The sequence below is a fragment of the Borostomias antarcticus genome (assembly GCF_949987555.1).
Source record: "Borostomias antarcticus genome assembly, chromosome: 21".
NCBI lineage: Eukaryota > Metazoa > Chordata > Actinopteri > Stomiiformes > Stomiidae > Borostomias > Borostomias antarcticus.
In genome coordinates, this window is record NC_140254.1 from 15439851 (window position 1) to 15467195 (window position 27345).

The following is a 27345-nucleotide window of genomic DNA, read 5'->3' on the forward strand; positions in this document are numbered from 1 at the left end:
GTAAAGGGGAAAATCATGTTTAGCCCTGTTTTAAGGTTACTTATGATCATATACAATGGTTCAGATCAAAAAGTTGATAAAACTAGCACTTTTGAGAAAGTCTGATACTTGCTCTACCACCGTTTTGGTCATACAATGGATGTGGGTGGGCACCGTGAAAAATCATTCAAAAAACATGTTAAACTCTCAATTTCAAAGACAAGAAACTCACCGAGGTGTTAGTTGGCATTCTGACATATAATTCACCATAAAGTAAGATTCTAGTTCATCTGGAAAGGCTTTTTAAAATATTTAGCATAGAACTATTTAGTCGCAGCACATACGTTTTCTATTCAGTAATGTAGACACGTATAGCTACTAGCTTCCAGAACTTGCACACAGATCTTAATATCTCTCAATTTCTCAGCTCAGTGGCCTTGTGGTTAGAGTGTCCGCCCTGACATTGGGAGGTCGGAGGTTTGATCCCTGCCAAGTCATACCAAAGACTATAAATTTTTTCCCAATGCCTCCCTGCTTGGCACTCAGCATTGGGTGAATTGGAGGTGAGTCCTGAACCTGACCACCCCTCCTCGGAGAGTGACTACGATGACATTGAAAACTATGCAAAACCAATTCAGTGGCACTGAACAAATGTGAATAGAATAGACCACAATGTCATGTGTTCCATTGATTAATACCTGGGGTGTAGAGTTGTCTTTAAATCCTACACTTTTTTCTTATTGCTTTATTTTGCAAGACTTGGCAATCGTCCTGTAGGTAATGTAGCATTGTATGTACATTTATATTTTTCTAAATCCTTGTATATTTGATATAAAAATAATGAGAAATAAATGCCAAATAATTGCCATGTTTGTTTGCAATTTCTCGACCACAAGGTGGCGTTGTAAGATCATATTTGACAGGAGTCAATAAGAAAACTTATTTTCATTAGAGTAATTGAAATAACTGGTGAGTCCATAAAATCTCTACCATTCAACAACACTGACATTTGACTACGTCTAATGATATATGACAGCTATCTATTTATAGTGAGTTGCAGAGGGAGCAATCCAATGCGCTGTGAAAACCTTTGAAACAGGAACTGAACAGTGGCCCAATCCTGATCCTGAGCCAACATAAACCAACCCTGGCACCACTGGGCTCGGCCCATTACATCTCCAGCAGCTGCAAAGTATCAAACCAAACGTCTGGTTGGCTCCAAAATGGTCCAATGCAATGACACAGTTAGAGAAGATTTAAACAAAACTGTTTCACCCTGAACATAAAGGAGGACAATAGGGATTCATAGGCTGCATTCTTTATTTTTTAGATATAATACCGGTTCACATTCTACATTCTACAGGTTCTGCATATTCTATGGGTTTTGATCTTTATGATCATTGATCTGATCCTATTGATTGTGGACACAGAATGTGGGCCAGGACAGATTCCAGCACAAAACCTTGAATGGATTGAGGTGTAACAAAAGCATGCATTGTATGTTATGTTTCAGCTGGAGCTTCAGAACTGGACGTTTCTGCTCGGATACGGATGATTTTTGGATGAGTTCATGGTGATTTTCACCCATCTTTACTTCATAGTTATGCACCCAGATAAACAGATGAATTAAGGCCCCGGACTGCTTTTGAAACTCAATCTCTCTCACATGTCATAGAATCTGGAACATACAACAGGCCACCCACAACTCAACCCAGATTCCATATTGAGGTTTGTATCATAGAGACTCTCCAGAAAAGCACATGCTCCTATTGATCGATATCTGATAACTTTGATAAATCTGAATCTTAAGAAGGCTTTAGTGGTGAAGAACATCAAGGGAAACAAAAACCCTTCAGATGAAAAGATTAAACCCAGTGTTTTCACTTGACTCATTAAATCATTTCCACCAAAAAGATTATGTTCTTAATTCTCTAAGGCGCTTTATGTAGCCTATACGGGGAATGGATTCAGCTCCGCTCATAACTTCGGTGTTATATATACCAAAAAGGTGAATACCTGAATCAAAACGAATAGCTCAAGCAACTAAAGCAAAACCTGTTATGCATAACCACCATGGCCTGTGTTCTGGGCATGATGGAATCGACACACTTTGCCCAAAAGAAAGCAGCGATAACAACTAAGGGGTAAACAGTAATTTACTAATCATATGAGTGATGGACCGTATAAGCTGGGGTGGAATTCCTGTGTGTTCTTAGCTGACCTGGGTGGCAGTGTTAGTCAGTGCAAATCCCTAAAAGTTTACTTCATAATACTCTGTCATGGGGTTTCTGATTCTTCTGTTAAGCCAGTGGGGGAAGTCTGCAACTGGGTATCTTTTTCACTTAGCAAACCAAGAAACCTTCTTAATATATTATACCATAATCTAAAGCTTCAGACTCCTGTTGCCGTGTTATCATAGCTTATTGGGAAAAAGGTATCATTTGTGGACCACTGGAGAATGTAGATTAATATACGATGAAAAAGGTCATTTTGAAATAGAACGTGTTATTTATTTTAACTAATCGAAGGAAAGTAGAAAATTGCCTGCAACACATTCTGTACCTTTCCTGGTTGTGCAAATCTCGGTTTTGGTTCAATGTTGCCCTTATTGGGACCCAACATCCTTTACAAGGAGTGGATTCTGGCCAATGAGAGCTAGTGAAGTCATCCGTTTAGGTAAAAGCCCAGATGGTAGCACAGAGGCTAAAATCCATTTCAAGTCATTACTCAAAGTCCTTTCTATGACTTATAGCATAGCAGTAATACTTATACGTCCGTTAAGCCATTTTAGTTCACCAACATCTCTCCCTCTCTCCCTTAGGCTACTAGTTTTATTAACAATGTTTGATTTGTTCCTGGCACATTCTTCTGATTAACATGGGCTGGTTTAGCATAGTCTGGCTCCACGTTGTAAATGGCGGTAGCACCTGCTGATAGAGACTCTTGGATGCATTAGCCAGTTTGGGTAATAGTATTGATTACTCATTACTCATTAGGTAGCTTTCACTGCTGCTGCTAAGCCCTCATCAGGAGGCTCCAGGCTGAGAAGCAGAGCAGGGGCCCTGATCCAATTCACCTTTTAAGTTCAGTGGACCTATCTGGGTTGTCGTGGGTCAGCGCCTCCCCATACACGCTGTGCACGCACAGCCAGTCCTCGTTACCTCAGTCTCTGTGACTACTGTACCAGACACAGGCCTACAGTACATTCAAACCTGACGATGGTGTTATAGTTTACAATGTTTAACATTCTCCATCGACGGAAATCTTGAATGTGACTGTTGAGAGCCTCTGTTGAGAGACTTGTGATTGACGAGAGAGTCAGCGGAGAAGAGCGGAGCCGTCGAGTCAGCCGTACACAGCGGTTTTTACAAGACACGTTTATTGGTCTGTATAGAGAGGTAAAGTCAGACTTGAAAGTTGGTCTGGCCGCGCAGCGTTTAGCTCATTAACCTCTCTCTCTCTCTCTCTGGCACCTTGCTGCGGTTAACGGTCCAGGCCTCTTCTCTGCAGACCAGTCATCTGCCCCTTAATCAGGTCAACAGCAGAATTAAGCAATCTTTTAAACCTGGTCAGTGGTGCTTGGAGATCGTTAACATACTTCCTCTTGAGTGTCAGTGTGACCCGGTGTGTTAAAGCAGCAGTCGGAGGGGAGCACGGTGTCTGGAGGGAGGTTAAGTGACCAGTCTGGTCTTAGGGTCCTGGGACCCTCTGGGACAGTTCTCATTGGTGGAAAACGTTATAGAAGCGTGTTTTTATTTTTTTAAACATTTTTTCCAGAAAAAGTAAAATTGAGCATGGGCAAAGTAATAAAATGGACGGTGAAATTGTGTTGTAAAACTGGGTATGAAATAAATGTACCATGTGTTCTCCCTCACGTATCTAATGAAGGCGGTAGGGGCATCCTGATACTTGTTTATCCCTGTCCAGATGGGCATCGTGGTTTATTAGTGTGCTGTGTATGTTGTGGAGTGGCACACAGACTTCTCTGCTCTGTGTGCTAATCAGTCAGCGCTCGCATCATCAATCTTACTTTGCAGCGAATGACAGATGGACTGCCATAAACCGCCTTAGACTTTCCCAGAAGAAGGATATTTACACAAGGACATTAAATGGATACAAAGCCCCCACAGGAAAACAAAACAAAGCATTTATTATAATGTTCAAGCCCTTGTGTGACTGGCATACTGTAGTATCTCTCAGTCACACACACACACACACACACAAACACACACACACACACACACACACACTCAAACACAGACACAGACACACATCATCCATCATCGGCGGGCACTCGAAGCAAGTATGACTGTCCTCTCCATAGGGTGGTCCACACGCACACACACACACACACATACACACACACACACACACACACACACACGAACACACACACACACACACACACACACACACACACACAAACACTCAAACACACACAGACACACATCATCCATCATCGGCGGGCACTCAGAGCGAGTATGACTGTCCTCTCCGTAGGGTCGTCTACACACACACACAAACACACACACACACACACATGCACACGCACACACACGCACAAACACACATGCACACAAACACACGCATGCACACACACACACACACACACGCGATTACACACACAGTCACACACGCACACACACACACATACAAACACACACACATGAACACACACACTGTCACACACACACACTCCATCAGCAGAGTGAGATGATTGTACGTGCAAGATATGGCGGCTGCGATTCCATTGATGCTTTCCCTAACACTATTTGCCGGGGCAACATAACAACGTGAAACATGGATTCAGAATCCTGAACCCTGCACTGTAGTGAACCCTCTGGTGTGGAAGCTTTAGCATAGGTGAGCTGATGTCATTTGTTACTGTGAAGTAATTGTGTCCAATCAGGCATCCCTATGCATGGAGTGACTCAGGGGATTGGCAGGTGAAGTGGACTGTAGCTGGCTGGAGTCAAGCCTGCTCCCTGAGATCACAGATTGTACCCCCGGTGAGGGAATCGCAGTCTGGCGCAGACGGTGAGCCAGGTGAGGGCTCTGTGTGGGTATGAGTCATCCGCGTTCGTCATTTGTTTACTCGCCTGAGGCAGGGTCATTAATTACAGAGTCCTAACAAATCATGTGATCTAAACTTGAGGGCATTTATACAGTAGAGCGCCTCTCTCATTGAAGGAAATAAAAGGCCCTGGGAAGAATACCTCACCTCAGCCACAACCAGGGGACTAGTGAGGAGGACAGGACTACGCAGCAGCCATTCCTGATCACACCACTTCCACGGGCCCCTACCGTTTCTCAGATGGAATGAGGTCATTGGAAGATTGATAGTGGTGGTTGAGGGTGGTAGGTGATGGTGAGTGAGCTCTACCAGCCCTCTATTCAGCTCCCTGTGTGTGTGTGTGTGTGTGTGTGTGTGTGTGTGTGTGTGTGTGTGTGTGTGTGCGCGTGTCTAAGACTGCGTCTGCCGCTCCATGGCACCAGCTTAACCCCTGGATTCCCTGCATTCCACCTAAAGTCAGGCACAAGTCTTGCCGCTGGTCCGTTTAAAGTGATTGACGTTATTTGCTACCATTAGGTACTACTATGCAATTGACCTTTGACCCTCCACAAGTGACCTGTTGAAACAGCTTTAAAGCAGATCGTCTAATCTCCATGGGAAAAGCCCCCAATCTAGACATAGGGCTCTAAGAGCAATCAACACCTAAAGGTGAAAGAGGCTAGCAAGGACCAGGGCCTGACCAACGACTCAAGAAATCAAGAAAACGGTCATGCTGACCTGTCCATGTTCTCCTTCCTCTATACATCTCACTAGATCTGTTTTTTAATTGGAACAGCAGAGCCGATGACACTCTCCACGGTGTCCCGGGTCACCCGTCCCTCTGAGCTGTTAGGGTTAGGGTTAGGGTTAGGGTAACCCAGCCATGTGAGCAGGAGAGCATGGGTGAGGCCACGGCGCTCCAGAGCTCCAGACAGCCCTCCGGAGGTGTGGAGTTGATTGACAACCTTATCAGAGACTCCGAGGGAAGCTTGGCCAGGCCCGGGCGCATTATTAGATGCTTACTAGTGCGTAGTGGGAGGTCTTGTCTGACCCGGAGTTTCAGGCCCATACACGGTGACCTCTCCCATGCCATGTGCCTCTCAAAGCCAAATATGAAAAGTGGCTTACAGATTGAGTAGATCAAAACATGCTTTCATCACCACCCTCCTCTTGTTTCACTCTGTCCCAACGTGGAGAAACATACAGTAAATACACACATGGCCCAAAGATTGCTTCTTTATTCTGACAACTCTGAGAACTTTGTTTATTCACCACTGGTTGTCTGGGAGAGGAGAAGAAACAGAGCCAGCAGTTTATGCAGTCAACGTCAGCTAAACTATAATTCTCTGCTGTTATGGCTATCGCATGTAAAATATTTCCTGTAGAAGTTACCATACATTTCCTTAGACAGCTTAAGAGCTGTAATTGAAAACAGATAGTTTGGTGCACTGTTGAGTTACAGTAGCCCAAAACGTGTTTAAAACTGTGGTTTTCTTATGAATAGGCCGTTGACTGAAATACAGCCATTGTTTAGATACATTAAACTACATTTGGCACCTCTAAATTAGTTCTCTGGGTGAGAAAATATTGCTAAGTACCAGAGTATGTTTATGCACTAGGCAATCTAACTCTTTTCCTCCGCAGGCTAATTGGATAAAGTGGAATGAAACCAATATTTCAACAAGAAACCAAAACAGTTTGTTTCTCAAACATGCATAGGTGAGAGCCCAAATGTATGCCAGAGAGAGTCTGACTGAATGTGTTCTCTGAAATACATGAATGTATGTATGTGTGTGTGTGTGTGTGCCTGTGTGCGTGTGTGTGTGTGCCTGTGTGGCACAGCAACGGGGCTTTTCCGTCTTGTCAATGGAAAACATTAGTGTCATGGCCCAACCCCCCAACCCTTTCCCCCTTGTTTAATTCAGTCCATCAACACTTCCTCTTTCAGCCTGTTAGTGTCACAGCGCATTTCCTCCCCGGCCTCAACGAGCTCAGCTCGCCAGAAATGGATGGTTTTGGGTTTCCCTCAAAAGGCAAAGGGCTTCAAAGTCAATAACAGCTTTTTTGATTTTTATTGACCTGAAGACTTGCTTTTATACTTCCCCCAAATGCCACTTGCCCACATTTCTTTTAGGGGAATGTTACTGTAGGAGAAGCGATTATGTTAAGGTTGGAATTGGTGTAGCCTTGCTTATTACACCTGCAAATAATTTTACAAGGTGTTCAAAAATGTCCAGCCTTCAGCACCTTAGACTAGAGGATAGCTAAATGGCTCAGCAAGGTTTGATATTCACACAGAGCTAAAGGGCTCCCCAGAGGACTAACACCACCAGACAGCAGGGCCAGAGGTGCCAGAACACTGCAGCAGCTATGTCCTATCAGACAAACCATATGCTAGCAGTGTCTTAAATTAGCGCAGAGCAAAAAATGTCCAGCGTTGAACGTTACATCTCTCCTTGCTGGTGAGGGCCAGTGAAAAAAACGGACAATCTGTAGGTAATCAACTGGCCAATGAATGCCTGTGATCTTTCGGGGGAAATATACTCACTAATGGTTTGCCTTGTGTCCTGTGTCATTTCCTTTTGATGTGAGAAGGCAGTGATGATCTGTGATCTGGCAGTAGTAAAGAGCTCTCAGCAGCCATTTTTAATTACCAGGAGACCTTCCTCATCTGGTTCACATTTCCAATGTAGACCGACTGTAAAACAACACTAGCAGCGCTGTCACTGAGACCAAGCCTCTAATGTACAAAAGAAGTCCAGGCCCTGATTATTCATTCAGTCCAAGCACGTGAACGCGGGTCGCCCTGGTTCTACTTAAACCCCTTCTCTTTAAGTATCATACTACTTCACATAAAACTAATGTCAAGTGTATATACCATAGACAATCTCTACCAAATGAGAGCCACGTGTTTCATATGAGAAAGTTCATAATAGAACACTATTACAAACATGTGCCTGTTCTGCATGTCCTCATCATTTTTATGGCGGTATGACAGTAAAAGGGTTCTGCAGCAGGGCAGCTGAGCAGGCAGGGAACACCCTCTCTAACTCTCCCTGTTTGTTCCCTTGCCAAGACTCTGAGTGATGGGGTTCTCCTCTGGGACAGGGAGCTCTCCCCCTCTCTCTCCCGCCCTCTCTCTCTCTCTCTCTCTCTCTCTCTCACTCCCTCTCTTTCTCTCTCTCTCTCTCACTCCCTCTCTTTCTCTCTCTCTTTATCTTCTAGGTTCTCGGCAGACTCTTCTGCTCAGGTGCAGATCTCTGAGCCGTGTAAAACTTCACCGCTATAAAATGTTAAGTGACGAGGAGTCTGGCAAGACCGTGAGACATGTGCACAGTGCCTCGTTATGAAACATAACATACATCAGGCCCAAACATGAGAGAACCGTTCTCCCGAGTAGCGGGTCACAATAAACAGCGTGTCTCCCTGCGTTAGAACCTACTGGAGAACACTGCGTGCGCTGTGTCGACACTGTTCTAGAACATTCAGCCCCTGGTCCCTCCTCTAGAGAGCAAAGAGAGAGAGAGAGTAAGGACTCAGCCATGTGTCCCCCGGAACGACGAGTCAGGCCCAGAATGGCCAGGCCCAGGCCCCCGCAGTGAGCAGGGCTGGCTACGCAGGGCGAGTCAGGCCCAGAATGCAGTGCGTAGTGCCGGCTATACTCAAGAGGACTGTTTGCTAACAGCAGTGACCCATGGAAGACCCCCTCTCTCCCTGGATTAGAGAGTGTCCCCCTGACCTCCTGCTATGAAAATAGACCTCCTCCTCCATCACTTTGCTTAGCCACTCGACCGCGCGATCCCTCTCCTCCGCCTCTGTATCAGTCAGAGGGCTTAGGGGTTTCTGACTCCTCGGTAGGAAGGACTTCCGCTTTAAAGCCGCTCAAAAGGAGGTTGAACAAGAGCAAACAGGGAGGTCAAGACAACAGGACCATCACTTTTCCCTCTGAGCTGACAGGAGAGACTAATTTTGAGGAAGTAGCTTATGTGTTGTGTCCAAACCACAACAGAGCAGGTTATCAGAGCTTCAAATACATTCAAATACAGAACTCCCAGAGGTGGATCGTCGAAGCAAACTGCAGAATAGGCCAATAATGAATAATAATAATTCACTTAATTTATGAAAAAACACTTTTCATTGTGAAACAATCTCAAATGTAAGCTATTCCCCCAAAATGAGAACTTACACATTTGGAAGTGACTGTTACATGTACTGAATCTGATTTTTTTTTTTTACTATGTTGCTAATTACAACAGCTAACTCTCAGTTACTCCGCTGATATATCCACAGCCAAACTTCCACAGTGAAACAGGGCCCAAGAGGGCCACCAGATGTCCCTTTAGAGACTATGCATTCCAGCCCTTTGTTCTCCAATGGCCGCTCAGAGCAGCTGCCTAAAGTAGCCGCCCCTTTTTATATGGTACCTTGTTGTATAGGGCCTGGTGGGACAGGGAGCCATTCCACACAGAGAAAGGCAGGGTTGGACTGCAGAAGGCATCACACACATTCCTGTCCCTTGTCCCCCCCCCTCCCTCTTGATTGCCAGCCTTTTCTTAGGGGATGTGTACCTTGTAGAATGCACACAGTCCACAGAGACAATGGGCCACTTGACCCCTGACCCCTTGAGGAAAGGGCATGCTTAATCTGATGGCAGGATCCTCGCCTGCCATTGTCTGCCAGGCCGAGGACTGAATGTGGCACTAGACACAGGGTCGCTCCCTGCATCTGCCTACCGATTTGTTTGTCCCTCTGCCCCCCTGACACCCAGACACACACACATCCAGCCCACCCATGGAACGCAGGGCTTTATTCTGGAGGAAGTTGTCTGCTGACCCTACTTTCACCCCTCACACTGTCACTCAAGTCATTCATCCCTGGATGCAACACAGCATTGGGAAATTGTGAATGAAAAGTCTGAGTCAAGTCAAGTCTTGAATCAATCACTCTTTCTGATCATTAAACAAACAGAATACTATATGCTCCACTCCGGTAGGCCCACAAACTATGTTGATCTCTGTATCGTGAGGTTGGTTAGAGAGTGCTGGCTTGATGGAGAGGACAGGTTCAACTTGTGTCTGATCCAAATCAGCAAACAGGTTTGTTGGGAGAAGACTTTTCTTAAGTGGACTACACACAAGTAGTATGAGCATGTCACTATGGTAACACAGTATCAACAACTCCTTGCCAGGAAACAAAATGTAGCTGACCAAAATGAGCAAAAGGGCAATTGACTCAAACATATAACTACAGTAATAGACATACAAAAGCACTGACACGATAAAACATTAGAATATATGATAAAATGCATAATTCAAAAGATTTTAATCTACCTATTTCACTAACATTTTACAGGTAAAGCAAATGGGTTAGGGTTAAGTATATACCCCAAATGGGTTATGGTTAGGTACGAATATGTTTTTCATTGGGTTAAATAATTTTGGTGAGTTCCCCCAAAGCATGATCTTTTATTGGCCTACAATGGAGCTGAACTGATCTGAGTGCTTGGAAGTGTTTCGGTCGGACACTTAGCCTTCATTGTTTACAATAACTTACAAATCAATTTGTGACATATTTCTGGAACATTTTTTTTTTTTTACATTGCGGGAGTCTGTGAAATAAATTGGTATTGAGCTTTACAAAAACGAATGTTAAATGCAGGCATAAAATACAAGAAGGCAATTAATGAAAAGCCTCTAAATATAATCAAGTATGCAATAACAGAAAACAATGGCACAGTCTATAATTATAAAAAAAGATATGCAATCTTGAAATTAGCTTGTAGTGTACCAATTGTGGGTTTCAACAAAAAAACTCTCACAGGCAATATAATAATTTATCCATAGAACATAAATTATAATTTCCATATCCAGTATTTACATAATGGTAATATGAACATCAGTGCGTTGCAGAAAAAGTATCACCTCCAATTCTAATCACAACAGGAAAAGTATGAGTCCTTACCTACTACAGGCCTTAGGGCAAGCCTTAGGGTACATTTGGTGGAAGTGCACTTGACTTACACAGGCATTTCAGCTCAAAAAGGCTTCATATTCTCTAAAGCGCTCACAGACACTTGTGAGTCCTAGGCCGTGACAAGTGCCAAAAATGCTGCTCTATTTTGTAAATACAGATTTGCTGGCAGTTTTCTAGTGCCAAAATAATGAAAATGTGAAAAGGTTTAAGATGGAGGTTATGAACATGACTTTGTCCCAAGAGGCTGGTTATCAAATCAATCACACCTCTTTATATATCAGAGAACGTTAAAGTGGCAAAGGGGGCTCAAGGCGGCATCTTGGTTTCCTTCTATCAGGCTTATTTGCTGATGTACGCTCATGCTCTGATCAAGGAACTTGCTTCCAAACCCGTCAGCAAATAAATACTATCAAGCTGCCATCCTGAACCTCCTTTTTTATCATTCATGTATATGTTATATAGTTATATATGACTATAAGTTATATATTCCAGGACTGGGCAACCTTTTAGCAGTCCGGTAAGTCAATACCTTTCTGGCAAGAACAGTGTCTCATTTTGTCTCATACTAGAAAATGCACTCAGTCATATCCGGTAACTTCCCACCAGAGAGGCTCTGAGGGCATCTCCCACTCACCCAAAACACAGCCGCCGGAAAAGGAGGGGTGAATACTGCTCAACTGTACTACCTACAACCACAAGATTCAACCACCATGTCTTCATACTGCTTATACACCACATTGTTTCCTGAGTCTATGTAGAGGATGCTGATGGGGCTGAGTTTGGAAGGGGCGCAGCAGCTGGGTGGCATATTGCTGGGGTTCATGGAGTTCATGAGTGTCTGAATGATGGCGTGGTTTGTGGGCTCCAGGTGTGATCTCAGAGGGAAGTCGCACACACCCTCGCAGTGGTACGCCTCGTAGTCGAGAGGGGCGATGATCCAGTCGTCCCAGCCCAGGTCTCTGAAGTTCACGTGCAGCGGCTTCTTGCTGCACCTGGATTTGGACTTCCTGCCGTGCCTCTTGCCGTGCCGGGTCTTGGGCATGGCTGTCCTTCGTCTCCGGCTGGCTTTGGAGCGCGGACCCCTCTCCCTCGCCTTCTTTCCCAGGCTCATCAATGCCATTCCCTCTCTCCTTTCACTGAAGAGCGTCTGTCTCTTCCGGGACCTGGTGAAAACCACCAGGATGGCCTTCTTCTGCTGAGGACGTCCGTTCCTGTGAAAGCCCAGGTGTTGCAAGTCCAGCTCCCTCTCAGGGTTGTCCAGTGTGGCCTTGAGCTCCAGGCAGAATTGCTTTCCCTGGGTCAGGTGCTGCTGGTCCTTGAATATCTCCCACACATCCAGCACCTCCCATCTGGGCCTGTGGGAATCCTGAAGATCCAGTGTCCGCGAGTCCAGCAGCTGCTGCGTGCGGCAGCAGAGGAGCTGGATGTCCACCGGCTCTGTTTCCGATATCCTGAAATTCCCAGACACTTTGGTGTATATCCTGAGCTCAGCCCCCAGAACCTCTGCTTTGTCTGAGAGGGTTGAGACGTCAAACAGATACTGCTGTCTTGGTAGAGGGGAAAGTGGGAGGTCATCTGTGAAAGGCATTATATAATTACAGGCAGATTCATTCTGGGAAATATTTTATTTTCGAGGATATAAGGTCCTGTCATAGGAATCTCATGTCTGTATATCAGATTATGAATGTGTCTGATGGTCAAATCAAACCTTAATCACATTGATAATCTCTCATTTGTTATCCAGTTATTCCTAGGCAACCACCCCCCCTCGCTTTCTCTCTGTCTGAATTCCACGTACCTTGTCCGATGTCCACAAAACTAGCTATAGTGTTGGCAGCTTTTGATGACCGAAAAAAACTTGCATTGAGCCCCAATTTTTCTGCTGTAGAAAAAGTCTTATAAATAGAGAGCATGTAGTCGTGTGGCTCAATCGAGTCTTTAGAACTACTTTTGTAATGTCTCTCACTCGTTGATGGTGTAAAAAAGTCTTTGAAATATTTAGACGCCTCTTGTCCATCATCAAATAGTTTCGTTACCTTGCCAGTCTTGGGAGCGGACGGTAGGAAAATTGCAAGTGTTTGAAAACAAGCTAACTCCCACGCAAAAGCTAGAGCCGCATATAGCGTAGTTATTCGATAAAAATCCATTCTGTCCACCGACGAAAAGTTCGGAACAAGTGTGGCAGAGGGACCACGGGCGGGCTTGGCGCTGCCTACATCCACTTACAACAAGTGCCCCTGCACAGCGTGGACTGCACTCACTGGAGTGCACAAAATCGTCGTCCCGGTTAAAAGGAACGCACGAACACGCCCCCTTGCCCTTACCTTGCATTCGAGCTAGCGGACTCTACTGAACTAGCGGAAACTACACGAAAGTCCAAGTGTTGCTCATCATTCACTGGAGATAGATGTCCAGGAACTTGATTCTAATAAGGCCCAATAGTGTAAAATGTGTACTTTAGTTTTATTACTCGTTGCTTGTACCTTCAAACTTAACTCCCTTTAAGGGTTGGTTGAGATATGTCGCCTTTCTGTACTTATGTGTAGGCCTATATATTCAGATGACTGAATCTCTGATTATTCTACCACATTCCTCGATTTAGAATGACTGCATGTGAGGAACATGCCGTCTTGGAAAGCGCCAGTACGGGCTTATATCGCCCTCTTGTGAATGAAGAGAATACATGCATTCGTAAGAGGAAAGGGAAAAACATTGGGAAGAGCAACGCCAAGTCACGTCTGCTGCTTTCAGCACCATGGACAGCACCCCGCGCTGCGCTCGAATAAAAAAACCTTTCCATTTATTGAATTGCTTTATTCACCTCCATGTATTATGATGACACGAGAAAAAACAATGTACCACACAGTAAAATAAAGAATTTGTTAGAAAGATGTTTTTGATTTCAATAATAAACCAAAGAATAGTTTAGCCCTTTCTTTCTGTTAAATAATACTTCATATTTAAAAAATATATATCATATATATAAAGAAAAAAGCATAGAGAAAGAAACAAAGAAAACGACAGTAGAAAAATAACTACCTGAAACCCATCATAAATAAATCTTAGTGCAGATATACATTCCTTCATTGACTTGTTCATATTTTCTCAGATGATAAAAAAAACATCTTCATAGACAAGTGGCTGACCAGTGCTAGCCTTCACAGGCCCATAAGCAGCAGGCTAAGTGCATAGATCACGCTAACCAAGCAGAGAATGCCTGGGGAGAAAGCAGCGCTGGAGTCAAAGATGCTGTCTCCTTCTGTGGTGGACACAGTGGTGAACTCAGTGGTGGACACAGTGGTGAACACAGTGGTGAACACAGTGGTGGACACATTGGTGGTGACGGGAGTGGTGGGAGTAGCCTTGACAGAGAACGAGCGGGACTGAGCGTTCCATTGCTTCAGGGTGAAGGCCATTGTCAAGTTCTTCCCTGGAAGATGAATAAGTATAATGGCGTGAGATCTAATATGCTCGAAACCATTGAAAACACTGACCAAAAAAATCACTACAATCACTTTATAGGCAAATGCAAAGAATCCATTGGCAGTTTGCCTGGACGGTTATCCACAGAGAGAGAACAGAGACCTACCGCTGGTCAGGATGGCCAGGTCTGTGTAGTTGGCCCAGCAGCTGCTGAACAGGATGGTGCTGTTCCCCTCTAATCCAGCCACGCTGTCGCCACCGGGGCTTCTGAGCGTGGCCGTGGCCGTGAGGGACGTGACTCCCACGGACACACAGTTACCCTGGGGGACAAGACGGCACCGTCACCACAGAAGAAGAAAGCATTTACATTCCGGACAGCAGTCCCCCCCTAATACGAGTGTGTTTCTCCACGTACGCCTCTCTCTTGTCATTTGAAACAATGACAGTGACTGTGAGTTGAAAGCGAGCCGTTAGCAGGCCTCACCTGCTCGTCCACGGCCATGAGGCTCGGCTGCTGGACGAGGGGACCCTCGTACTCCCCTGCCTCAGGCTCCACAATTAGCATCAGACGGGACACCGTCGACACAAAGTTTACTTTGGGCTTTTCCCTCGTCACTTCTTTGGTGGCCACCTGTGACAATGTTAATACATGTAAGTATAATACAGAATGTATTATAGCACTCTTTGCTATACAAATAAAGTTTTATTATTATTTTATTATTATTACTGTACGTAAAAGTCCATATTGTTGCAACAGAGAGCCTGAGAACGTCTGTTTTAAGTCAAGCTTCTATTCCAGTGCATTCATGCCAATCCCAGATGGAAGTGGCTCTTATGTTATTTCTCAACACGCAGGCTGGTCAGCTGTCTCACCTGTTTCCAGTTGGGGTCAGAGGACGGAGGTGGTGGAGGGACGACACCCAGGGACGAGACGTTGAAGCCAATAGACTGGCTCAGGTTGCCGGAGACCGCTGCCTGGCCCAGGTCATCAGCGAGGTTCTTCAGCAGAGTGAATCCCTCCTCATCTGGAAAAAAACATACACAGGGAAAGTGTCAAAAAAGAACCTTTAGTGACCCGCGATTACAACTCAAACAATCAATCACAACCACAAGTGTGGAATGAGGTAGCTGGGATGAATTTACAGCATGAATTTACAGTTATCTTCCTGGCATCAATCCACTCAATATGCATGTGCGGGCCCACGCCCACGTGTGTGTGTGTCTGTGTGTGTGTGTATGAGAATTTCTGGACACTCACCATCGGTGGTGTTGGTAGTCTGCTGGACGGGGGGCTTCTTGATCTCCACCTCCACTGACAGGCCGCTGCCCGCTGCCCTCTTCCTGCGACGGGCGTCCCCGTCCTCCCGCACGATCTTGGTGATGCGGATCATGTTGGGCGGAACCTTGAGGAACAGGGCCAGGTTTCGGACTAGGTTCTCTCCGAAGAATTCCTCCACGGTCATGGCGGGCAGCTGGAAGGAGACGATGAGGAGCGGGGAGGTGCGGATCTCCACAGGGGTGGAGCCTCGCAACAGGACGTTCAGCATCTTGTAGTCGTGGTCAAAGTAGTTGGAGCCCAACGAGGAGTTGAACTGTGGAACAAACTGGCCTGGTGGGGAGAGATAGACTGATTACTTTATTGTCCTTTGCAGGAAATCTGTTGCCACGTCTGTACATTGCCTCACATGAACACAATGCAAATACAATATACACAGATATACATTTATACACTTATAACCATAACCCCACACCATGCTGATACATCCCATCACTGACCACCTTTTACAGTATATATTCAGAGAGAGAGAGAGAGAGAGAGAGAGAGAGAGACAGATCATGTGAACATCTTGTCTGTTGTAATGGTGTATGTGGTCTTTGTGTCATTGACTTTAATGTGTTTTATATTGCTGATGGTGGTCACTGACAGTAGTAGTAGCCTTTACCTGGGAATGCTGGCTCCTGAAGTGTGTAGTCAGTCTTGTCCTTGTTCCAGATGGCGTTGTTTGGAGGGACCAAAGTATTTTCGACGTACACATCCAACCGTTGAGGATTGGAGTAAAACACAGCTACTCTGACAGACTGTGAAATGAAAGAAAAACAGAAAATCCCAAATATATGAGTGACTACTAAAATTCATGCTTGTTAACTATCAGAATACCATTCATAAACAGTGATAGCATGTCTTAAAGCTATGAGCTAGAGATTCCCGCGCTAGACTAAAGACAAGACTGAATGTGACCTCTGACCTCTGTGGGGACAGCGTTGAGCAGCATAAGGCGGAGCTTCTGAGGACTGACGCTGGTGAAAAAGACGTCAAAGGCCTTGTTGGTGGCCACGATGCTGTGGAACAAGGACACCCTCTTCTGACAGGTGTAGCCAGCACACCAGCCATGGTCTTGGGGGCCTGCGACAAGATAAGAATGGGGAAGGATTTATGCTTTAGAGCAGTTTCTAACAATGCATTGTCTGTCTATGGTCAAGTGCTACTTCATCTTATATCAACGTATACCTTGCAGCTTGTTAAAATGCTGTGCTTAATAAGCATATGCTCATTTCATTGTCTTGATTAATTTAGCATCATGCTAGGCATTTAACCAGATTATTTTTATATATATATATATATATATATATATATATATATATATATATATATATATGGTCGACTCCAAACCTCACCGTTAATTAGATCCACATATTTGTCTCCTAGCACGGCCACTGGGGACAGACGCCTGGTCTCTGTGTCGGAGTCCAGACTCTCAATGACCAGCATCTTGTAGTTGAGCCCGAAGCACTTGTAGCTCTGCCAGAGGCTCATGTAGGAGCAGTTGGCATCTCTGATCACACCTGGAAAAACACACACACACTGAGTCTCTCACTGCCAAGCCACACAGCATGATATCCCATCCTGTTTGTGTTGCTCTCTGTAAATGCTAATGACTATCTGTAATCTGTATGATCCTGTACCTATCATGGTCCTATGTCTAGCTATGTGTGTATTGTGCATTCAGTGTGACTGTGAAAAGTGTATGACATTGCATTTGAGAGACAAATAACGTGCGCCCGATGCCACCGCCTCCATGCCTTACCCTTGTTCGGAGCTATCTGGTCCACGGGGATGCGGCTGCCATTGAGGCGGGTGAGCATGACCTTGGGGATGCGGTAGTCTCCCAGGCCCCTCCTGGCATCACCGTCCCACTCGTACTCCGACTGGGGCACCACTGACCCCACCGCGCCCAGGAAGCTGCCATCCAGGTCGGTCAGCATGGTCTTCTTCTTAGCGTCACAGTCCATGTCCACACAGTCAGACGGGTTGACCTTACTGAGAGAACACGCCATAATCTAAACACACTGTACACTTACAAAACCAGGCAATGATCTAAACACACTTACAAAACCAGGCAATGACATCTTCACTCAGTTTGTGTGGATGGGAAGTGTTTATCAGACAGACTGATATGAAAACACAGAAAAGATGGCAACACTTTATAATAATGATCAGTTTTAAGGCATTTATAGGCATTTTTAAGGCATATTTGTTCATAATGAACTAATAATGAACTAGATACTGACAAATCATATACATTCATAAATGATTAATGCATAATTTGTCATGATTAGTTTAACATTCACAAAATAATCAATAGATGATTTATGAGACATTATCAATGTTACTTGTAAATTATCTGTTCAACATTAAATAATGTTACATTACATACAATGAAATGTAAAATGGAATGTAAAATAATGTTAGCACATTTGTAAATGCAAAAAATACAAATTATTTGATACATTTAACACATAAAGCATACTAGACATTCTTCATTTGTTTTTCATGTTAAATCTAGAAATCATTTGTAGAGGTTTTTGCAGCCCTTAATCTAGAGTTGAAACTATTCACCATGTACTATACACATGTATATTGAAATGTATAATTAATTTGCGGACTACCTTTTTCCTCACCTGTTATACCTGACTATTAACTAGTCATTTACAAAGCTTTTTGCAGCCCCTAATTTAAAGTTGACACAAAAAAACACAAATTCTATAAAAATTAAGGTTACAATGCCGTTTTCTGTCTTGTTGACAGCTTTGAGATCCATTCCTTCTTTGTGTCTGAACAGGACCAAAGGATGAGCAAGCTAAGAGTGTTACGTTTTAGGTCATTATTAACAAATAGTTCATAAATGCCTTAAAACTGATCATTATTACTAACTGACAAGTTACCTATTGATATCTGTATTCCTTTAGGGTGTTATCTGGAGGTGTGTTTAACCATACCATATGTAAAGGTGATCTTGGGAGGTTGTGTTTAGGTGCCTTACTTTACATCTGGCCTGTGGATGAAGACCTTGCTTCCCTCTGTACTGTCCACCAGCCTCAGTCTCTGGACCTCTATTGGGTGCTGCAGGTCTTCGTTCAAAGGGTTGGTCATGAACATCAGGTTCCTCTGGCCGGAGCAGCCGGAGCTGAAGCCAACCAATGTTGTGTCTGGATGCAGAAAACACAGAGCAACAACATAAGAAGGCCAAGGCCACTCTCTCCGGTTCACACTTGTGTTCAAAGAGCTTATCTACCACACTACTGTCACTATCCCATTTAAAGATCACATTCACGATCATAGATGTCATGTTTATATTTCTTAGTCCTTGACTCACTGGATGTAGGTTTTGGAGATAAGACTTGTCATTTGTTTATTATTGCCCAATCAGTAGCGACGGATCTAATTCCCGTTCCAATCAAATTCAATCCAGACTACGTGAAACAACAACAACCTAACAACCGCTCCACCCATGACGATTGTGATTGGCTTAAAGAAATACAGCGTTCCCCCCCATCCCCAAATGGTAATGAGTCCAGCCAGACCTTTGTCCAGTGCTGGCACAGCATAAAGGAAGTGTGGAGAACTGGCTATGCCAGACTAACATTTCTGAACAGACACCAGGACCAGAACTCACCAGTAACAGTCATGAGTCCACTGATAGCGTTGTAGCTCATTATCCCGGCGTTGGCCATCTCTGGGGCCGCGTTATGTGAGGACTGAAACGACGGCCAGCAGATTCCGGACATGGCCCCTATGAAAGCACGAGGGGAACATTCATGTTATTCTACAGAATACTGTAGGAGTGGGTTCTGATAAAATGGTTGTGGTCAAGGCTGGGTCGGTACCTTCATGTCGAGGAGCTCTGTGTAGGACACTGTTTATGATGTTATAATCGCTGGCGGGAACCCCGTCTGAGCAGTTGAAGTTGGGGCTGCTGCCCACAATCAGGGCATGCTGGGGGTGAGAGAGGTCGAGATTTTCAGGTACTGGGAATCTGATATAGTGGTTTTGTAAGATACAGTACATGCAGCAGAAACAGTGCAGTACATTGACGGAGTAAGATACATCTACGTTGATATACATGATAGGCTCTGTGCACCAGCTCCACTACTTCCTGAAAGTCACTTGGCATCTTTATTTCCTGTCCTATATGATTGGCTTAAGTGATTAATCAGGTGTGTGGAAGACCCAGCGCACACCTGATTAATCACTTAATCCAATCATATTGGACAGGAAATAAAGATGCCAAGTGACTTTCAGGAAGTAGTGAAGTTGGTGCACAGAGCCTATTGTCAGCAGTTGTTGTGAGAGACAAGTGAAGTAAACGTCACTAACCTGGACCTGGACCGTTTTAGAAGAGTACCTATGGAAGAGGGAGGGAGGAGAGTAGATGATGGAAAAGATGCTCATCCCGTTGTCCACCAGGGTCAAATTGTCCAGAACCACACTCATCGCCACCTGTATGTCCAGTTCAAAGAAGAGGCGGTTAGAGGACAGACAACATGATACTGTACACGCGTGAAGCGTTGATTACAACGATCACCGTTAACACTGAATCATTATGCATTTGTGAAGAACATCAGTTGAAGGACTGATTGAACCAGCATTAAACTTGACTTAAAGAGGTGGTGGACCTGGGGGGAGGTGGGGGGTTGGGGACCTCTGGGGGATCGAAACTCTGTGTGGGCGGTGGTACTGTACCTGGAAGTAGACACCGTAGTCGTAGCTCCTCCAGACAGTGAAGCCCTGGATGAGGGAGCAGCCAGGCAGGCCGTCCATGTTCATGTAGACGCCATACAGACCCCCGTGGGCCTCGTTGTCGCGCCACATCTCCACCTGTTTCCTTGAGCCTGCACACAGCGTCAGTGTCACTAACTGTCCCAAGTGGTGTTAAAGTTGTTGATTAAACAACGGAGAGTTTGGATACTTGATTCTGATTGGCTAGAAGCAGTGGTAAAATACTCTGTAACCCACTGCTGCGACCGCATAACAATTAGTATTAATGCGCCGTCAATCTCATTGACGAGGCCATTGATAAAATCAAGCGGTAGGCTATGCTTTGCGTAGCAACCACTCGCAGCAACCTCGCCTTTTTCGTATCCTATTACAAAAACGCACTCATCAGTCCGACTCCAACACTTCCCTTACCAGCAAAAACGAGTGCTCTGGAGAGCTGTTTTAATAACTGCACCATGGCTGGAAATATTCAAATAAACGTGAACCACCCGAATTATGCCTTATGGTTTATGCGAAGAAGGCCAACCCAAATAGGCGAGATAGCCAAGATTGCCTGGCAACCATTTAATTCAGAACTATAGCCTATCGCGGAAGATTTTGTAAATACTAAAATGATAAGAATGATCAGTAAATAAATGATTGAATGTTAATACTGAGTGTTTTTTGTGAATATATATATGTAGTAATCGTTGTAGAAAAGCAATTGACCACTCGAGGCAGTGGGTTACAGGGGATTTTACCACAGCTACGGGGCGTTGTTGGGCCCGACGCGATAGCGGAGGGCCTAAAACCCCCGTAGCTGTGGTAAAATTGCTTAAATGAATGATTGATTGATTTTATTTATGGATATAGCAGACAATAAAATCCAAGGGATAACATGCAAAAGTGATACACAACAGCACAGACAGTAACACATACAGTAACATCCATAAATCCCCCTCCTGTTTTGAATTTCAATGTAAGAGAGCTGACAACAACAGAAGAATGCGTCGAAGAACTGCAGAAGAAGTCCAAAACATCAATTTTAAAAGTGGAAATCTGTTGTCTGTTTTGCTATGTCCACTCTGTTGTACCGTACCTGGGCACGGTTCGCCGTCAACGCGGTACCCGACCCTCTCGTAGCCCGCCACAACGTTCTCCTGCAGCACCACGCTGTACCCTTCGTTGACCTGGTGTTGGACAGCACAGACAGTTTACACATGAAGTCAAGTCAAATCAAACTTTATTTGTATAAAGTCTCATACACAGAGGCAACACAATGCAATGGGGGGGGGTGGTGGGACTACCTCTGACGGTAGTCGTCAGAGGCTCTCTCTCTCTCTCTCTTACTCTCTCTCTCTCTTACTCTCTCTCTCTCTCTCTCTCTTACTCTCTCTCTCTCTCTCTCTCTCTCTCTCATCTTTCTTCCCACGCGTACTTAAGGAGCTCCCACCTCGATGGCGGCGTTCCATTCAAAGTTGAATGGTTCCTCTCTGTCCTGGTAGGACCCCGGCCACAGTGTCATGGTCACCAGGTTCCGACGCACGCTGATATTGCCGCCCCACACCCGGATGCCTGGAATCGGAGGCACACGGTCAAGTTTGTTTGACGAAATCATATGCTGGCCTTCATCCCACGGGACGCGGCCGTTCAGCACACAGAACGGCCGCTAGCGGTGTGTGGACAGTGAGAACGGACAAGCTACCTTCTCCGACAGTGAAGAAGATGACGTTGTCGTCAATGTTCATCCCCTCCGTCCCAAACACTCCGATGGCTGGAGAAAAGCCGTGGTGGAAGGCACAGCCCTGGACGTACGACTCGCTGCCTGTGACCTACAGGCAATAAAAACACCGATTTTATATTCATCACACGTATGGTATTTCTATTACTTAGACATTGCTTGCGAGTCATACAGTATAATATGTGTTGCCAATGAGTTTATGAAAGTGATGCTACACACAAAGCCCAGTTTGTAGCGTATCCCAAGCACTGACGTGTCACAGTGAGTTGTCCTACCTCGCCCAGGTTGACGAAGGCCACAGAGTAACGGGGGTCAGTGGGGTCAGTCCACCCCTGTTGGCCAGAGTGGTGGAACTCCACATTCCTGATCTGGGCTTTGCCTTTAAAAGAAAAAAACATACAGGTGTAGAGCAGTTGTGACGAGTGACCAGGAACATGCATGATTGCATACAATGCTTCCTCCGTGCACCATAATAACAAACACCACAGCGTTTCTGAGTCCATACAGTGATTTCAACGTTCAAATCATCTCCCAGTTATCAATTTATCACCAGTCATGCTTAGTCTATTCAATCAAATCAATCAAAGCTTTATTTGTATAGCGCATTTCATACCCAGATGCAACACAATGCGCTTTACAGAGAACAAGGGAGGTGGGTATACGACCCACCCCTATACATATTCCAGAGGGAAGCAAAAAAACAGTAATCACCCGGGGGCCAGATAAGTGAGCTGTAAAAATTCTTCCCTGACCCCTCTCAACAAGGCGATCGAGCAAACAAAGCAGTTGCTCCTCTACCTTTGTAGTCAATGCCAGCCCAGGAGTAGGTCCCCACTAGCACCCTGGCCCCGAAGGACTCCTTGAACAGCTGAGGGTAGTCTTGACCCACGATCTTGATGTTCCTGCTCAGTAGACCCACATCTGCTGCCAGCCGGTAGCTGCGTGAACTGCCGTTGACACGGTGAATCTCTCCTGGAGAGAGGAGATCAACGTGAAGGTCAGTGGCAATACTAGAAAAGACATAGAATAGACGTTTATACCCCAGAGATGATACGTTTATACCCCAAGTGATTGTTAACGTTTCTTTTTTAACAGCTGAATTGAGCTTTAGGAACATTTCTGTGACTACATCTGTAAGCGCAGGCAGGACGTGGTGGAGCGCTGTGAAACTGTGAGGCGTTGCGGTGGACTGACCGACATGAGTGTGCGTTAGAGGCTGGTCCAGGGTCAGTGTCCGTCTGTCTGCCGACACAGAGGCGACGCGACGCGTCTCCGTCTGCCAGGCGTCGTAGCTTGTGGTGGAGATGACAACCTCGTCCCCAGCCTGTGCGCGAAACACACAAAAGAGAGCAACTCCAGGTTTCAATAAACACTCTACTCATACAGCAAAAATGAACCTGCAGTAAGAGAGTTCACAGATCCAAGTGAATGGAATCTCCCAGACCTGCCAGTCCACAGGCCTGTCCAGGGCGAGGCTGTCGGAGCCGGCCGCGGCCGTGCTGGCCAGTTTGGTGTGGTATACGTCGTGGGGCATACCGAACAGATCCAGCCTACCAAAGACACCTGTTCCAAAGTTATACACAACACCATTAGCGGGTCCATTATTAACATTATGTATAGTGATGCAGGCATGAATTGAGAGCGGTACACGGTTCCCTTACCGAGAACCTTAGACCCCTGGTTGGGTCCGTCGGGAAGAGGCCAGTCAGGAGTGCTGTGCTCCCCTCTCAGCTTGATGTGAAGCTGTCCTCTGAACGGCTCATCATCCCATCCTGCTATCAATCTCCCACCCTACAACAGCACATGCATAAAATGGCTGGTTTAGAATAGAATAGAATAGAATAGAATAGAATAGAATAGAATAGAATAGAATAGAATAGAATAGAACAAGCCTTACTGGCTTCTGCTATTACATGCACTTGTACATATTTGCACATTGAATGAATCTGATACAAGGACTGTGAATCTAATACAAGGACTTCATACCCTTGATTTTTTTTTTTAAACATTATATTCTACTGACCAAGCCTTGCTTCCTATCCATAACGGACCTGAATGGAGATGTACGTGGCGTCCAGGACCACGGTCCTGTACTCGGGCTCGCTGCCAGCCTGCCGACTGGAGGTGTCGTTCATGGTGTCTGGGATCTCAAGGACGCCGACCACCGTCAGCTTGTTGAGGGGAGGAGTGTCCACGTCCAGAACCACCCATCTCCCTGTGGAGAGAGACGCTCAGCTGATTCCATAGTATTATAATTCCATGTAGACCATGTTAGAAACAACACACAAAATATCCCCAGTTTTTGTGCTGAATCAGAGCCATTACCTGATGGAATGGTCACATCGGCGCCCTCTGCTGGTGCAGTAAAGTTGTTCTCTGCAGAGGTGTTCCAGAAGGATGCATTGGACCATAGACTGAAAAGACACAACAGCGTGCCATGCATCACATTCAAGTGCACTTTCACACACTAACTATCCATCTCTGTAGCATATGAGCTACTGTATAATAGACCGGGTTTGTAAAATTGCTGAACTAGCAAACGTAAATACATACATGAAGTCTGCTGGCCTGCGGGAGGGTATGGGGGCGAGGGTGGCCGGGGGAGGAGGAGGAGGTCGGACGCAGTTGGGGAAGAAGCAACGGTACACCTGGAAGGACACCGAGACGTCTCGAGCTGCCCGGTCGACGCTGGAGCGCCGCCTGCGCTGGCTCCTCCTCCCGGACACTGTGGGAAGCGGAGACACGGGCGTGAGATCATCTGATTGGATGCTGCTGACTGCTGAGGAGGAGTAACAGCTCCAAGTCCAGGAGCCATCTATCGTAGTATATCAAGTGTGAGGGTCTGACCTAGGTAGTAGAGGTTGTTGGAGGTGTCGTTCAAGTACCAGTCGCCGTTCTGGTTGTTGCTGTAGGTCAGTGGCTCTGCTGAGCCGTTCCTCTTGTCCACTATTCGGAATGAGTTTGGTCTCTGGGTCAGGTTGTGGTTGATGATGACGTAATCCTCTGGCTGTGAAAACAGGAAGAGGGTCTGAGAAAAGCCTTCACCATCTTAAATAAAGGTTACATTAAAAAAATCTATTCATTCTGACTGGTTCATTACTATTTGATAGATATACTGTATAAGGTAATCTAACATCGTTAGAGAGGGTCTACTTGATCCTTGTACCATAAAGCTGTAGAACCTGGCACGGTAGCTGATGTTGGTGATCTGGTCCACATCTTCAAAGTACCAGTTATAGGTTTGGGTAGAAGGCAAAATGGCCATCCAGCCCAGACCGTGAGTCAATCTCTTCCTCAGGTAAGGAACCACGCTGGTGCCTGGGAGAGAAAACATACTCCTGTATATCAAGACTTCAACCTCCATTTTGACACAAGTGAAACAGTCAAACAGACAGGCTTTCATTAAGACGCATGAAATTCTACAAAGGCTTCGAGAGTCATGCGCTTGTCTTTACCATGAGAGTTGGTCAATATGACATTCTTGGCCCTCAGGGAGTACGGGGAGGGACTGTTGAAGGCCAGTCGGTGGAAGGTGACTGTGTTGTCACACACAGCGCCGGGGAATCCTCGGCTCCACTCGGACCTCTGGGTGCAGTGGGCCATGTCCAGCAGAGGACTCATCGGAACCACCTTGTGGTCAGCGTTCCCTGTGGTGAGAGAGGGAGTTTAGAACAAGAACGCTACAACACTTTTCACTTTGTCTTGATGCTTTTAATGTCTCATGTAAAACACTTTGAATTGCCTTGCTGCTGAAATGTGCTGTACAAATAAACCTGCCTTGCCTTGTCTTACAACGACTGTGATCTGCATTAGACAACTTATACTATATTATATACATAACTGTTGATAAAGAGTTTCGCATACAGAAACATACGGTATGCCTTGATGTGTAAAAGTATCAATGAATACCGAATGAGAAAATACTGAATATCCAGAGAACGTTTACTACAGATTGCCGTGTTACCACAAACAACGCAAGTTAAAATGTCCCGACGTGATTGGCCAGAGAGAGGGAGAGATCACCTGTCAGAGAGCCGTCGCTGTCCACCAGCTGCACCTCGTGCTCCCATCTGAACCCCGCCTTGTTGGGGGAGTTGAAGTACTGGATGCCGGCGAACCTGGCGGCCCAGCCCCCGCAGCGGTCTCTGCACAACCCGTCGATGGCCGTGACCCCGATGGCGGTGCAGGAGCTGCGGTCGAAGCTGACGAACGTGGTAGAGAGGACGCTCATGCCGTCGTCGAAGGGCAGGATGACCCCCCGCGTGGAGCAGTAGTCCCCGCCCAGACCCAGCTCGTCCACGTGACCCACGATGGTGCTGTTGATGACCAGCGCCCCGCCGTTCTCCCCGAAGCCCCTCACCATGGACGGGAAGATACGCTTGGCCTCGATGCCCGCCTTCTCGTTATTGACCATGAGGAATCCACTGAACTGAACGGCGCCCACGTTCACCCACTCCGCGCCTTTCTCGCAGTTCCAGGTGGTCAGGGTCCGGAACACGGCGGGCTCGGGGGCCGAGTACCGGCACCGGCCTTTGGCCATGGGGAAGTAGTCCTTGAAGATCCACAGGCCGAACCAGCCCTGGGAGTGCACCGTGTTGTTGGAGAACTCCCCCAGGGGGACCCTCTTCTGGCAGATGTAGGGGTCGTAGGAGGGGCCGTCCGGGTGCTCGTGCATGCGGTACCAGAAGCCGAAGTGGGTCCCCCCGGCGGCGGCGTTGTGACGGATCGTGTTGTTGGGGTTGGTGACCCAGTAGGCGGCGGGCGTGACGTCGTCGTTCAGCAGGCTGGTGCTCTGCCTGACGAACACGGCCAGGTTGTACTGCAGCACGTTGCCCGTCTCGATGCCGTCCTCGATGAAGAAGGCTCCGCCCATGATGTTGTAGATCACGTTCCTCTCCACCAGGAGGTTGTGCGTGTTGTGGATGGTGACGGCGCGGTTATAGGTCTGGTGGATAGCGCAGCCCCTCACGTATGACTTGAATTTGATGTCCCCCATCAGATGCCAGTGGATGGGGTAGCGGCCTAGTCTGAAGGCCTGACCCGCATGGAACAACTGCATAGAAAGTATACGCATTCAACTGTTGCCATCCAGACACACACTTTAAGAAATGCTCTCAGAGTATGTTATCAGAGTCCATA

The 27345-nt window shown here is 46.1% G+C and overlaps 2 protein-coding genes across 2 annotated transcripts in view; both read right to left on the bottom strand.

The window, feature by feature from the left end:
* Positions 1-11687: 11687 nt before the first annotated feature.
* gdf6b (growth differentiation factor 6b) lies at positions 11688-13152 on the bottom strand (the record flags this gene model as incomplete). The annotated part of the gene is made up of 2 exons (XM_084455082.1): positions 11688-12580; positions 12804-13152. The coding sequence occupies 2 exons, from the start codon at positions 13150-13152 to the stop codon at positions 11688-11690; spliced, it is 1242 nt and encodes a 413-aa protein (XP_084311208.1).
* Positions 13153-14163: 1011 nt separating this feature from the next.
* The window catches only part of LOC311322857 (fibrocystin-L-like), a gene marked incomplete at both ends in the record, with an annotated part of 37258 nt that continues 24076 nt past the window's right edge, over positions 14164-27345 (bottom strand). The window contains 29 exons of the mRNA XM_084454975.1: positions 14164-14435; positions 14595-14748; positions 14913-15059; positions 15302-15453; positions 15687-16037; positions 16372-16507; positions 16675-16832; positions 17105-17272; positions 17515-17747; positions 18751-18916; positions 19384-19500; positions 19595-19703; positions 20085-20207; positions 20451-20599; positions 21565-21655; positions 21919-22040; positions 22171-22294; positions 22482-22585; positions 23005-23178; positions 23401-23530; positions 23651-23769; positions 23868-23997; positions 24258-24421; positions 24532-24620; positions 24760-24931; positions 25054-25213; positions 25373-25524; positions 25662-25853; positions 26230-27259. Of these exons, the coding sequence (XP_084311101.1) occupies positions 14164-14435; positions 14595-14748; positions 14913-15059; positions 15302-15453; positions 15687-16037; positions 16372-16507; positions 16675-16832; positions 17105-17272; positions 17515-17747; positions 18751-18916; positions 19384-19500; positions 19595-19703; positions 20085-20207; positions 20451-20599; positions 21565-21655; positions 21919-22040; positions 22171-22294; positions 22482-22585; positions 23005-23178; positions 23401-23530; positions 23651-23769; positions 23868-23997; positions 24258-24421; positions 24532-24620; positions 24760-24931; positions 25054-25213; positions 25373-25524; positions 25662-25853; positions 26230-27259 (5388 nt within the window). The remainder of the gene's footprint in view (positions 14436-14594; positions 14749-14912; positions 15060-15301; positions 15454-15686; positions 16038-16371; positions 16508-16674; positions 16833-17104; positions 17273-17514; positions 17748-18750; positions 18917-19383; positions 19501-19594; positions 19704-20084; positions 20208-20450; positions 20600-21564; positions 21656-21918; positions 22041-22170; positions 22295-22481; positions 22586-23004; positions 23179-23400; positions 23531-23650; positions 23770-23867; positions 23998-24257; positions 24422-24531; positions 24621-24759; positions 24932-25053; positions 25214-25372; positions 25525-25661; positions 25854-26229; positions 27260-27345) is intronic.